Source organism: Epinephelus moara, chromosome 22 (genome assembly GCF_006386435.1).
Source record: "Epinephelus moara isolate mb chromosome 22, YSFRI_EMoa_1.0, whole genome shotgun sequence".
NCBI classification, from domain to species: Eukaryota; Metazoa; Chordata; class Actinopteri; order Perciformes; family Serranidae; genus Epinephelus; species Epinephelus moara.
In genome coordinates, this window is record NC_065527.1 from 40,143,723 (window position 1) to 40,159,357 (window position 15,635).

At 41.8% G+C, this 15,635-nt stretch overlaps 1 protein-coding gene across 1 annotated transcript in view; it reads left to right on the forward strand.

Annotated features, from left to right (window-relative positions):
* The first annotated feature begins 11,680 nt into the window (after positions 1-11,680).
* tmem170b (transmembrane protein 170B) overlaps positions 11,681-15,635 on the forward strand; it is a 24,756-nt gene continuing 20,801 nt past the window's right edge. The window contains exon 1 of the mRNA XM_050035165.1: positions 11,681-12,139. Coding sequence (XP_049891122.1) covers positions 11,956-12,139 — 184 coding nt within the window. The 5' untranslated portion in view covers positions 11,681-11,955. The remainder of the gene's footprint in view (positions 12,140-15,635) is intronic.

Below are 15,635 nucleotides of genomic sequence, written 5' to 3' on the forward strand. Positions count from 1 at the left end.
GTTCAGGTGTTGAAGTAAACAGTTTTATACTTTGTTACACACTGGTGACTATTAAAGATAAACCCACTGTCCCCACATGATGACAATTCTTTTCCAAAAACTGCTTCCTCTTTAAAGACAATGCTTAAACAAAGCAATGTTTTTTTTATATGTATCAGGTCCCACTAATCCCAAATAGCTGGGAGAAATTAAAATGCATACAAAGAAAAGCTTGTGGCTCAGAGGGTTAAATGTTTCTGGCCTCCAGCCAAAGTTATTTCAGCTTTTAACTAGAACTCAAACACTTTTCCCTTTTCTTGCCACCACAACAATGTGGTGTTGTTGATTCTCTGTAATAAAAATCCATCAAAGTAAAAAGTTATTAATGAAGACAAATAAATTACACTACGCCGGCTTTGACATTGACCAAAACAGAAAATCAGTGCCCTGGGGAAAAGTTTCTCTCAATGAAAGACCAGATCCACCCACGTGCAGCAACATGAAGCAGCTCGTCCTCTCTATAGTGACTCATCCACGCTGCTCCAGTCGTGAGCCTCAGCTAAACATTTCGAGGCAGTAAGTTGTCTTTCATCAGAATTACGCTGCCTGAAGCAATGTGAATCTCGCTCCGGGTTTCCCACAGTTGAACAGTGGCACTGGTGGTCAGTCAACACTTTTTTTGATGTGACCCTTCAAAGAGACAAGATCCCTCTAATCACATAACCCTGAGTCCTACCACTGCAATAAATCGCCAATACATGGCTGTTAATCTTGTTTGTCATTTTGTTGTAATTTCCCAGGATACTCAGGGAACTGAAACCAAAAATATCTCAAAGGGGGGCATTTTGTTTGAAGAAATATGTGCAAAAAGCAGCATCAAACTACAGAAGAGGATTTTATAGGGAGATAAAGGAGGATAAGAAAAGATAAAGACATCCTAGGGGCAGGTTTTGTCTGATGCAGGTGTAGCCGTTGGTTGTGGTCAAGCGCCGGGTCTCTCAGGTGCAGCTATTTTCATGTAGAGCCAAAGAGAGATCAAACCGTCATTCGTTCCCTCGGTATAACTCGTGCCACTTCAAACACGACTGTTGTTTAAACTGTGATTGTGAACACCTGCCTTTAGAGAGCCATCAAAGGTGAGGCTCTGGGAACTCCTTGTTCTCACTACAAAAGGAATCAGAGTGCCTGCCCTCGTGAACTCCGCTTGACTTTAGATGTGTGTGCAGCAAACAATAGAGTCATAGTGTGTTTTTAAAACTTTTGTCAGGCATACGGTTGTCTCTTTTCAGTCAGACAGAATCACATAGACCCATAATAAAAGAGTTTGTGGGTTGGTGATCCAAAACTAAAGAAGTGATCATTTCACCAGGGTTTTTATGGCAGATGTGTTGAAAACATCCAGATGTACAAATACTTGTGAACTGCGTTTGATGACAGACTGAGATTTATAAAAAAAATACAGATGTCATTGGGGAAAAAAGGCCTAGCAGCATCAGAGGATAAGATAATACTGACAACATTTAATACCTCTTTTACAGAAAATATTTGGACCTTTACATATATTTGCTGGTTTAGGCCACATCCCTCTGTCCAAGGTACACAGATTGCAAGATGCTGTTAACCTCAGCTCTTAAATTATCCACTTAAAAGATAGGTTCACAGTTTATCAATGTTTGTCTTAAAACAACAGGAGGAATGATTACAGCAAGACAGGGAATAGTGTAACATTTTGGGAAATATGTTTATTTGCCTTTTTGCTGAGAGGTAGATGAGAAGATCAACACCACTCTTGTATCTGTGTGCACCATCTGCAGTGGCTCAGTGTGGGGGGACTTCTCGGGCTCTTAAATGTTTTAGCAAAAGCACTGAATCTTTTACATTTATAAAATACCTCCAACTTTGTGCTGTTTCCTCCCTATCTATGTGTCTGGATCAGCAAATCCAGGGAGCAAAAGTTCTATTACTATTAGTAATACCATTTGCGCCAATTCCCTACACTACTTATGTAACTAAAAATAGTAACATCAAACAATTTTGCCTCTTTTAAGGAGGCAGGGCTAAAAATAAGTCATCCTCAACTTTTGTTGAGTTATGGTTTCAGAGTGATGAAGACAGTTGGAGATCAGTTAGATACAAAATAGGATGTAGGCTCTACAGGATGTTTCTTTTCTTTGGCAACTATTATTTTTTCCCCCAATGATTTTTAGGCATCCTATTATCTCAAATGGCTTGAAAAATAGTGCATATAGCGTATAGGGAAAAACCAGTCTCCACAGGGAAGCATGTCCTATGGAGCCCCGAATGTATGCAACATCTGGCTCCACCCATGACCAGCTGTACAGCAAATATTAAGCTAGCAGGCAGTTAGACTGGAAACATGAAGACTAGAAACAACCAGCCTGAAAGACTTAAGTGTAAAGACTACAGTTAGCTGTTTTTCGGGGGACAGTATTAATTATCGGCCCAGCGCTATTAGCTTCCTGGAGTCATCGCTATTTGCAAGATTTTAAACTTTGGTTTTCATGCTATAAGCCTACTGGATATACAGTGTTAATTTCTGAGCTTTAGAAGTGCTGATTGGCAGATTTTGCTACCTCTTTTGCAACAGAGCCAAGTGAGCTGTTTCCCCGTTACCACAACTTGCCAGTGTTTGGGCTAAAGCTAAGCTAACCAGTAGCTTTGGGTAGCTTCATATTTGCCATTCAAACGACAGTGGCATCAAATTCCTCATTTAATTCTCAGCAGGAAAGCAAAATGTTGAAATATTCCTCTAAGCTAATGTAACAATGTATCCTCATACAACGGTTCATATTCCACACAAACTTAAGGGTTTGTATGATAACCTACAACTTAGCGCCCTGCAAATGACGTTAAGTGTAATGTAAAGTTACGTAGGTAAAGTATCGGCAAAAAAATCACTGTGGTTAGATATTAGATTAGATATTTTTTGGGGCTTAGCCTTTAATGGATAGGACAGACAAGTGTGAAAGGGGGAGAGAAAGAGGGAGTGACATGCAGCAAAGGGCCACAGGCTGGAGTCGAACCCGGGCCCTTATACATGGGGTGCCTGCTCTACCACTAAGCCACCAACGCCCCGATGTGTATGAATTTTAATGCATTACTTTTTGTAGGAAACCATACAAACAGTGCAGCCTGAACACAATTAGGAAAGAGTTTTAGATTGTCTCTATATAAAATGAATAGAAGTTTTATTCTAGAAGTGTAAGACTTGTGAACAGTCACAACACAAGAGAGGGTTGGTTTTCTGTGTGTAGCTATAGATTGATAAATGCATTTGCACTTGGCCCTTGCTGACCAGCTACAGATTTATCACTGTTATTAACCCTTTTTTTTTGTATGTTTTTTTTTCATTGTTGTCATACACGTGAATGGATTGTTTGTGTGTCATTGTGTTTGCAATCTTGCTTGCCTCAAAATGCCCCTTAAGAGATTTAGTATTTCTATTTCTGCTCTTCTTATTTCATCCAAAGATAGAGCAGAGGAAGAAAGTGGACACAGCTGGAGGATGAGTGCCTGTCTTTGTGTAACAGTAAGGCAGCAGAACCTTGAGTCATCACATGGGTGGCTGGTTCCAGTTAATGTCCTCGCTGTGACAGGGATGTTAGCCAGATGAGGTGGCGTTGCTGGTGACTCACCTGAGTCAAGGCCATCTGCCTGAGGGGGCAGAGACAAAAAAACATAGTGAGAGACTGATAGACCGCAGCACCCGCAGATGAATAGATATCTCACCTTGCAGATTCAGTTACACAGAGACAAGAGCGAACACAATAGGCTCAATATGTACGTGAGATCAAAAAAGCCTCCATATAATAGGTCCAAAATGCTGCAGGTCCGTACAGAACCTCAGGCTGACTCTGTGGGCGAGCACAATGCCAGCATGAATGTGTCCAGGATACAGTGACGTCTCATGTTGCCCCCCAAAAATCCCCATTTGAGACAAAAACATTTGTCATAGCCTGTCATGGGAAAGGGGGATTCACATGGGCTTTGCAGGTTTTCAAAAGCAGGGATTGACAGTTCAGAAGTATGCAATGACAGATGTGGTGAGGCCTTTGCTTGGTGACACACACACTGAGATAATGACAGCAGTGAGTCAAATACCATTTTGTCATAAAGCTGAAAGAAGTCATACTTTTTAGCTCTAATCACCTTCTAACCCACTAACATTTAGAGTTTTTCTTTTGTCAATATCTTAACATGGACATGATTGTTGGAAAGGAAAAGCTCTGTTATGGAAAACTACAAGGTGATGTTAGAAAAGTGGGAGAAGGAATCCACCTACTGGCCGACTGAAGGAATCCACTTGATCAAAGCAGCCAGTTTTCCAAATGGGATAATATTTCAAAGCAGGGAGGCATTTTACATGACATTTTAATCAGCAAGGATCATTAATTATGTTTTGACCTAATTCTTACTTGACCTTTATTTTAGCATTCAGCCAGCAGTTCATTAAACCCACACGACAGACTGCATTTGTTATGTTAATAATTTTGTTTCCCATGTGCTGAAAATCCCCCTTTGGGCTCTCTCAGGAGATAAAAAGGAAAAATGATCTTCCACAGTTTGTATTTGTGGTTATTAGCCGACAGTAAACTGAAAGTAAATACATCTTTTGTTCTCAGATCCGTGCGCGGAGACAGTGGGGATCAATTCAAAGATGCAGCAAAGCTGTGGGGGAGTCAAAGGACTCTTTCATCCCACTGCCATGACCATTGATGTGTCTGCTCCTTCATCTCCCCCACCCACGTAGCTCCACCTCTCTCAGCACGGTTCATTTTACCCTTTGAAAGTGCTCAAAATGTATTTGATGATCTGGACAACTGCTATAAAAATGAATAAATATTTTAATTCATTTTACATAAGTGCTTATCCTGTTGGGGGGGACAGGGGCTGGAGCCTATCCCAGCTGACATTGGGCGAGAGGCAGGGTACACCCTGGACAGGTCACCAGACTATCACAGGGCTGACACATAGAGACAGACAACCATTCACGTCTACAGACAATTCAGAGTCACCAGTTAACCTGCATGTCTCTGGACTGTGGGAGGAAGCCGGAGTATCCAGCGAAAACTCATGCTGACACAGGGAGAACATGCAAACTCCGCACAGAAGGGCTCCCCCACCCAGGGTTCGAACAGGGAACCCTCTTGCTGTGAAGCAACAATGCTAACAACTGCACCACCGTGCTGCCGACTAAGTATGTTGAAGATTTATAGATTTATATTCTGTAATGAGAAGATGCACACCTTACATTTGCAGTCTCACAAGAGTACAGATGGAAAGATGCGTCATCACTGTGACGGTGCTCAATTTGTCAGACATGACTTACAGATTCAGCTATACTTTAATGATCTGGAGGCCACAGATCCTCTGGGGTCGGAAAAAAAGATTCATAAAATGGGGAGAGACCTGCCACCTGAGTACAATCCAAGCCTGGCAAATATTCATCTCTGCCTCCTGTTTAATTCCACTGACACAGAAACATATGGTTTTGGGAAAGTACTTGAGCCAGTCTTGGATGACATTAGATTTCTGGAATGTCATGGTATAGAGATTAAGATGAAAGGAGAATCACACTTGGTGTATAGAACATTGTGACAACCTGGCATGTCATTCACTGTGTGATTATCTGGAAAGTTTTTCTACCAACAATTTCTGCCATCTTTGCCTTGTTGATAAGAATACCTCAATGAAGATGAGCTTGAAAGGTGAAACAGAGACAGTTACCAGCAGCATGTTGCTTTAAATGATGGAGCTATGACAGGGATCAAAGAAAATTCATGTCTGAAGACTTTGGAGTACTTTAATATAACAGAAAATGTTGGTGTTGATGTCATGCATGACATCTCTGAGGCTGTTGCACCTTTCGAGGTGAAACTAGTACTGTGACACTACATTTATGAGGAAAAACTGTTGTGCCTGGAACAGTTAAATGAAAGAACTGTCAGCGTTGATCATGGGTATTCAAATGAAAAAAAACAACCCAGCATTATCCTTTTTGGACATCTGACTACAATGTTGTGTCTCATACAAACCTTACCTTTCCTTCTTGGAGACTTGGTAAATCCAGAGAGCCTACACTGGCAATTATTTCTATTGCTACAAGAAATATGCAGCATCATTTTTGCTCCTGTTGTAACCACAGGAATTGCTGTGTATTTAAAACAGCTCATTATAGACCACCATACACTCTTCAGAGAACTCTATCCAGAGCGACACCTCATACCTAAACACCATTTTATGACACATTATCCTAAGATGATGGTCTTATTGGACTGTTGTCCAAACTATGGTGTATGAGATTTGAAGCCAAGCACATGCCCTTAAAACAACAAGAGCATGTTGTGTTTAATTTTAAGAATATATCAAAGACCTACAAAAACCAGGTTCAGCAGATGCATTGTTGAAGGTTTGGTCAACCATTTGGTAACAAAATGTGTGTTCCGAATGCATTTCCTGTTATTCTCAGATCCCTAGACAAAGGTGAACAGTTGATTGATAACCTCAGGTTAACTCTTGAGGGGGACATTACAGAAACAATGTGTGTTTCTCACACAGTGACTTCAGATGGACAGTCATACAGAACATGGACTGCAGCTAAAACTGATGAACCAGTGTTTGGAGAGATGGTTCATCTCCTCCCACAGGTTGGCGAAGACACTGTTCTAGCTTTTATATGGGTTCTGAAGGTCAGCTGTTCTGATGACCACTTTTATGCTTATGTGGTGGAAAGAGGTGATGAGTTCAGACTATGTCAACTCTAGACATGAGGTTTTGTAGTTTTAGGTCCAGTTGTGAATTTCTTCATGTTAACGTGTCTCCTCGCTTCCCTCACTTGCTTCCTTTCCTTGCATATTAATCTCACCCACAGAGGATGTGAGTGGAAGAGGCAAGAAAGAGATGCAAGGACGGAGAAGCCGAAGCTGCCCAATGAGAAATCCTTGGTTCCATGGCATCACTCTCAAGCGACGCCAGGTGACAAGCTGTGTAACGGTTAAACCTGTCCAAGCTACCAGTACAAATGTCCACAGAACTCCTGTGGGGGCTTTTAGGCCTATAATCACAGGACAGTCAGAAGCATGAAAGAGTAGAGAGAGGGGATGACATGCAACAAAGGGCCATGGCGTGGAATCAAGCCCACGGCCACTGCGGCAAGGTTCTTGCCTATGTACATGGGGCGCTTGCTCTACCCACACCCGCTCTTCTGGCCACCCCACTAGTGGTGTTATCACTGTTGTGGATTTTAATCACCCTTTAATGTGTCTTGTAATCATTTATCTGTTGCTCTGTCACATTTATCACACACACGTTGTCTGTGACTTACCTGTACCTGCATACACGACACTACAAAGTTAGTGCTGTAAGAGCAAACTGTGTGAATAAAGAATTTCATGGAGGTGCGGTGTTTTACATCACAGAACGCAAAAAATAGTACATCTCGCTGTGACCCTTGGGGAGTTCCATAGTCACACCACTTGATGAAAGACGTCAGTAGAACACACCGAAGCTCTTCTAGAAGCCTCCCCTCTTCTCGTCTCCTCAAGGTGTATTTAAGGATTGGAAGATCCTTCATGATGACGAAGGGCCAACAGTACAGAAGGAGAGAGAAGGTGAGGAAGCATAAGTTAGCATGATGAAAAGGACCCTAGACTTTTGAATCCGCTGACTCCAGCGAATTCGAGTTGACTGTAAGGAGCTGACAGTTCTGTCTGACATCAGATGAGGACAACTCAGGAATAAGACTCAATAATCAACTTTCTTTCTCCAGAGTTACATACAGCATGTTTAAATTTGAATGAAATTGCATTAAAACAAAACTCACATAACTTCATTAAAACGCTTTATATTTACAAAATAAAAAAAACTTTAATATAACTTTGAAATTCAGGTTATAAGCCAACATGGACAAGAGGTTCTCTTCCAAAAAAATTTGCTGCCTTCAAACTCTGTCAGGGTTACGACATGGGAAGTCATGTACATAGTATGCGTGACGTTCAAGTGGTGAAATTGTGCCGCTGCTAGGTAACGGCAATATGGATGCTATTGTTGGAGTCTAGAAGCTACTGAAGCTGACAATAATGCAACAAATACAAAGGTGTAAGGATAAAGGTGAGGCCATTGGGAATATCAACATTTTCCTCAGTCATATCATAAAATTAGGGGAAAAAACTTAAAAGTATTATCTTATCATCCAACAAAAGCATGGCCTCCACTATATCTGAAAAAGTTTTTTTAACAACTCATGAACATTTTTGCTTTGAGAAAATATCCATTCTAGGTCCTGAATACCACGAGGGGGGCGTTCTTATGGACTCTTCTCGTGAACACTGTAAACACGACCCCATTGAAAAGCTGTCATAGCGAACATCTACATTCCCATGACAACTGAGCAAACTCCCTCTGCTGATGAAGACCATGCAATATGACTGAAAGCCCTGGGACAAGCTACCTTAAATATTCTGTAGAGTTAATGAAACTTTTAAAGCCTGCATATATATATATACATATATACATACATATATACTGTATAAGCATCAAGTGAAAAAAAATGCTTTCTAAAGAATGTCGTGGTGGACAGCTGTGCACTGGTGGTGGACTCTGCTCAAAGAGTCGATCTTTTACAGGAAACAAAGGATGACATTTGCTTTGCAAACCAAACACTGCCTTCATGAATCTTTGCTGTCTTGTCTGTCTGTTCCCCCAAAGACCAGCTGTCAGGGTGCTACAGAGAGAGGTAGCACATCTTCTTCTTGTTTCATAGAGAACAGTAAATGTAAATCCATGACAGAACTTTAAAAACAAAGCAGGAATTACAGTATCCATTTATCATCGCTTCATCGTGCTGTGATACTCAACATGTCACATGAAATAACTTGTGATGAGCAGTAGCTGAATTACAGCATGTAAGGAAACATTACTGTGTGAGTCATAGTTACAGTAAGAGGCAAGCAGGCCCCGTCAATGACCGCACATGTGCAGGGAAACAACACGCTGCATCACAAACAGCACCAAAAAGTTGTGTTTGCTACTCCTTTAACATCTCACCTGAACTTTTTCCTCAGACTCTCTTTCAAGCCCTCAGGGCAATGAAACGCTACAAGAGAACACTGAAAAAAAAAAAAGTTGTGATGAAACAGGATGTCTACAGAAGAAGAGGGAGAGTGTTTCACCAGTTTTGGCAACACTTTCAGGTGGTGTTATCCTCGTGTATCAACCTGCACACATACAGGTAAAACATTAAAATTTATATTGTACATTTTTTGTTTTAGTTATTACATACATTAGGGATACATTCATTTATACATTGAAAGGATTATACTTTTGTTTTTTAAGCTCATATACAACAAATCTCACACACATTACATCCTAGTTAACCATAACTTTAATTAAACAGACATTTAAATGCTTTTTTCCTTTTACAAGCATTAATTGTTCTTAACCCCAAATCTGTGTAATCATCTCCACATGTGCTGAAAGATTTTTCATACAGAGAGAGATAAATATGAAGGCTTCATCTCTTTTTATTTATTTTCCTGTTTTGTTTTTTGTTATTGCTTGTTTAGATGAGATATCATAAATTTTCTCAGTACGCATAAAGTTAATTTGTTGCACACTCTAAGGAGTATCCATCAACCTGGTGTTTGTTTATTCATTTACAAATGGGCTTCATCTGTTTTTTGCAAATGAACTCTTTATACACAAAACAAAAATGAAGATGGAAGATAATGGCTGTTTGGAAAGCTACAATAAAAAGTGTGTATTTGTGCTTAAGGAGCAAAAACCCTCTGGTGTCTTCCTTCAGCAATAGGGAGTGTTGGTCATCACATTTTTCATTTTCATTTTAATCCCTCGAAAACTGTATCTCACAAATTCCATTTCAAATTTCAGGTAGGGATGGCTCGACCTTACTCTCCGTAGGCTTAAAGTATCATATATGTCTTGTGCACTTTTGACAACCTTCTCCATTGTGGGGTCGGTTGTCACACAGTGGAATTGGTTGTCCCAATGTTAATGTAACGGGGATAAACAAAATGTAAGCAATCTTTAAAGTTAAGTTGTAAAGTTTCATTGGAATTTTTCATTGAAATGCAAAAACCTAAGAGAACATAAGCAGAAAAAATAATGCCCATAAATGTATTTTTCTCTCTTATATCATATTATAATGAACAAAAAAAGAACTACATGTGACAGCCAACCCCAAAGAGATTGTGACAAACATCCCCAACTGCAATTTTTTGCTAGTCACTATGCTAAAAAACACACTTTACAAAGCTAAGAAAAAAATATTGTAACTATAGCTCTTGCTTGAGCTAATAATTGCTGTATTATAAACCCATTGTGTATCAGCCTAGAGAAGGGAGGAGCTGTATATTTACATTTTGACACGAAAGACACAAAAAAAATCCTCTCATCTCAATGTCAAGTGTCTAACTCCTGAAATAACTGTCCAGGTCTCTGACCCCAACATTTTCTCACAGTACCTTCTAGGGTGTGAGATCTAATGAATGTGACAACCAGCCCTGTTCTCCCCTACTCTTCTGCAGCTTACTGATACATTATACTACTGAATGTTTCTCTAGATAGCCTATAGCCTCTCTGACAACAATAGCTGAACTTACAGTGAGATGTGATCCAGCAGCCTATTAAAACCCACCCTGTTAACCTTTGCATTTAGAGACAATCCTACAGACTCAAAAGATGTCAAATGTCAGACATTTCCTCGCCCTCATACCTCTGAACTGGGACACTTCTTAAAATACTGCACTCCTCAGAGAAATGTTCCAGAACATTCAGTGTCTACATAACACCCAGGTTCCCTTCCTGCCTCCCCACATCCAACTTTTCTGTCTGACGCTCAGCCATGTGAGTAAAAGATGTCAGACAGGTGTAAAGCTTCACACTATTCAAAATAGCTTTCATGTGTTCTCGGATTCTGTCTTAATCCTCGTGGGGCTGACTGAGAAATTCACTGTTTGTCTCGAGGTGCTCTGTGAGGTCTCCTCCTGCACATCAGCTTAAACATCTGGATTTATTCCAACATGTAGGCTCACCATACTTCAATGTAAACATGTGGTAAGTCATGTTCTGTGTTCTCGCTAATCCAAAACCTCCCTCTAATACTCCCCATCCCTGTGTGCCTTGCTCACATCCATCCTATCGTATTATTTATTATTATATCAGGCGTTTTTGGGTGAGCCAATCAGCACCACGGAGAGCTCCTGCATCCATCCGTCGTCATGGGCAACGCCCCGGTAGTAGCTGGCACTTGGCAACGTCATTTTATTGTGACGTGGAATTTATTCAACAACAAAATAAACATTGCATATATATTTATGAAAGGTTTATGCAAACATATATGTGATGTGAACAGATGTGGTTCTCTGCTCTGATTGGCTGAGTCATGTTTGAGGCTCGTGCCAGCTGTAAATTACGCACTCATGCTGTTCGGCTGAAACAACACAATTAATCGGTTTTTTTTAGCAATTCACACCCGAGTGTTTTGTGGTGTGTTAATGACGATAATTGGAATATTATGGCGTGATTACGTTGCTACGTAACTTATTCTACTTACGCACATTTTCTGCGCACCGTGCTCTCTTTTGTTCCCCATTCATGAAGCGACATCAGTAACTCGAGGATGTGTCACCGTGCACGGTAACCCCCCCTCCACCCCCCACCCTCCACCGAGCAGGCGACTGGCCCTTTAAGGGTTATGTAGCCGGGCTGGCCGATGTAGGACGAGCCGACCGTGCGTCTGCCTGCCTGCGCTCCCGCTGCCATCCCCATCATGGCCTCCACACAGCCGCCACCGACACCACCGAGGATGAACCGACCAGCCAGCGGCCCTTCCCTTCCCGGAGCGGAGACGGACGTCAAGCCGAAGCAGAGGCACCGGTAGAGGCGAGCCGCGCCGGGGAGAGCCGCCTCACATCCCATGCCACCCCGGTCTCCTCCATGCCTTCGTCTAAAGCCAAGTACAGCTATTCGATAAAGAGGGGTGCGAACCCGGGCGGCGGCGGCGGCGGCGGCAGCGGCGGCGGCAGAAACATGACAACGAACAGGGATTATTCTGTTAATCTGTCGGTGCAGCAAGTGCTGAGCCTTTGGGTGCAGGGCACGACGCTGCAGCACTTCACAGGTATGCGGAATGAAAGGTGCCGTTATTCTGTTTTCACACACACCAGCAGCATGTATACTGTAAATGTTTCGCCCGGTGGCCACCGTCCATTTTAAAGCAGAATAAAGCTACATGTGTGATGTGTCTCCTGACATGCTTGGTGGGCAGAGAGGGTACCACCTCAGCTCCCATCCACAGCTAGTGCCACTCCTCTGTCCACGCGTGCGGAGTCAGTGGCTGACATGAAAATAATCACAACATGCGGTTAATTAATCTTCCTGCTGCGTGAATGCACCTTGACTGTGTGGTAAATGAAGTGTCCCTCCCTCCCCTCTCCTCCTGCCTTTGTCCTGCAGTCCAGTAATCAAGGGGCAATTAGCATCCTCAACTCTGGGCATCAGTCTGGGATGGACTGGACTCAAGTTAAAATCCGTGCTTTTCTCAATGTGCTTTTGAATGGTGGGGCCAGGCGATAAAAGCTGTAATATATGAGTATGAATAAGCTGCATATAGGTGGTTGGGGCACCATGATGGGCTGAGGGGTTGATACAGATGACAGCGTCATGTACATGTACACCACAAAAAGTAAAAATGCCTGCAAGCTGATTTTCTTGTTCCATATGCAATCATTGCATATAGACCTGACTGACACACCTGCTCTCCAGGATCTTTGTTAACAAGCTTCAGGGGAGACGATCCTGGGTCGAGACACGGTCAGTCAAGTCCACATGAAATAAAAAAACAATATAGGAAAAAGAAAAACAGTATGTTGGCATTTTATGTCTTCCTCTACAGGCTGAACTTCCTCTGCAAGAGCTAAATTGCCACCATCTGTTTAAATCATTATTTTGTTGCTGCTAAATGTACAAAGGGGGGAAAGGGGGTGATGTATACAGGAACAACAGGACTGCTCTGTCACATAAACACAAGATTATAGACATTCTTGAGTTCCTCCCTGCAGAGGGAGAGTTAAGCCGTGGCGGACATGTGGTCATAGTTGAGTTGGCACAGACCCATCCCCTGAAATGTAGCTGACATCCTGTGTTGAGAAACACATCAAGCCGGAAAGATAAAAGATGGTAGTTAATGATGCTGACTCAGCAGGAAGCTGCAGTGCATGTAGAAGTTTGCGGAAGCAGAGCTGCAGCAGAAAAGCTGGTGAGGGTGGACTTAAAGAGAGCAGGGTGCATGAAACTGCCACCCGATCCCCCCCCTCAACCCCACAGTTCACCGACCAGGTGAAAAACGACCTCCTGAGACATGAGATAAGGTCACGAGGAGAGAGTGTGTGAGCCCTGAACAACAAGAGTGATATGCTCTAGAAGCAGATGTGAACTTTTGATATACATCAACCCCTTTGCCCTTTCTCTGAGGCCCTGGGGAGTCGCTTAAACAAATGGATTTCCTGTTTATGATTTGTGTGCTCGCAGCAGTTTCACTTCAGCAAACCATAAAAAAGCATAGCTTGCTTTATGGTTTGCAAATATGGCCACAGTATTCTGTTTTTGAGAGTTATGTTTCTATGAGGTTGACTTCAGAGGGTTGGTAGATATAGTTTTAGTTTTTAAGTTCTCGGGTTTTAAAATACTGATCTCTGAGATTTTTAAAACAGTGCATAGTGCAAGTGAATGCAACTGTTTTAACAAAGTTACAATAATTGATAAAAACAAAGCAAAATACTTAAAATTTCCTTGTTAGGTTGGCTAGTGTGGAGTTTTTATTGGTACTAGAGCTGGGACTAGATATCGTCTTATATTTAATATCATACGTCTTGTCTTTTCTGGTTTTAAAGAAACACTGTGTAACATTTAGGGGACTTTAGTTGCATCTAACAGTGAGGATTAAAGATTGCAACCAGCTAAAACTTCTGCTGGTTAGGATTTTTTCAGTATTCATTGTTCAGGAGGTTTTTTCCATGAGCCAAATTATCTGTAGAAGTCTCTTTCTCTCAAAACAGTGAGTTATACTGGCAGAAAAAGCAGTTTTACTTCACAGATCACTGTTTTTCCAACGCTGCTCGCCACGGAAGCTGCTAACTACGGTGGCTGACATGAAAATGTAAATGTCCCAATCTAGAGCCAGTGTTTAGATTGTCCATTCTGGGCTACTGTAGAAACATGGTGATCTCCGTAGACAAGGACCCACTCCCTATATAGAGATTAACAGTGCATTCTAATGCTGGGTTCACACTACACAATATCAGCCCGATTATAGCCCGACGCAACGACGTACGGTGACGGCTGGGATTGTGAACGACAATGAGTGTCGACAATCCATTGTTTCATCTCGTGTAGTGTGTCATAGTAGATGACAACCGACGCCACGTCTGGGATGCCTCATGACGTTCCAATAGAAAGTCTAGCATGTTTGATTTTCTTTTTGTCGTTCGCGACTGCTCCCGTCCCGCCCCGTCACTTTGACCAATAGAAACACAGAGTGATCTGCTGCCATAGACAACTGTACGGTAGCAACTCCCCAGTCTTTTAGATATTTCTTTTAGGGTTGTTGCCATGACAGAGTAAAAAGGGAAAAATGATGGCGTGAAACAGCAGACGCACTTTATCAACCCTGTGAGTACTGCCATTAGCATCAAGCTAGCAAACAATGCTATTTCTTTATAATGGGGAATATAAAGTAAAAAAATTTAAAAATAGTGGCTTTTACTCACCACAACTGCAGAGGCTACCAGCTTCATTTGAAACAGACTACATTACTAACAGGCCTTTATTTATTATTCCCTCTGTATTTTTATAGTTTTACTTCTTTTCTGCTCCCGTTTGCCTTGATAAAGTTAATGCATCGCACCGTCATTTCAAACTCAACACTTCCTGTATGTGTTTCACATTAAAAGCCCCTTATAACTTCGGTTTAGGGAATCCTTCATTTTCTAAAAAGGCTTTTTTGTGAAACATTTGCAGGAACTTGTTGTGGAGGATTCAGTAGCTTGCATGTTTGCGTACGGTACTTCAAATGTAGCTCCTGCCATCTGGTGGTGCTTTGTACGTTACTACAACAACATTTCGGCTGCCACATGAACAGACACAGTGACTGAAATAATAGTGATAACAATAAAAATAGGACAAGAATAATCCGATGACATCACACATGTCGTGAAAGACAACCAGGGATAATTGGTGTGGACCATCGTGTAGTGAGTCATGTGTGTCAGCCAAGTCGCGGCACGATTTTATGACTCCACGATCTAGGGCTGTCCCGAATACCATTTTTTAACATTCGGACCTTCGGCAGAATTTATAATGAATATTCGAATATTCGTTCACGGCAGAGGGGGGGGTTGCCTCCCCGGTCTGCCTCCGGGGTTTTTCAGACCTAATTGTATTGCAGAGTTTTGCAAAGCGGCGACCGGATCTTTGCTCTCAAACCACAAAAAAATGTGATGGCACAACAGTCTCCTTCAGTACATTATTCTATGCTTTCTTTTGATTTTCACATTGGCTAGTCATCCTGTTTAATTTGTCTTCTGATTAAATTGGAACTGTTGAAACAAGTTGTAGGA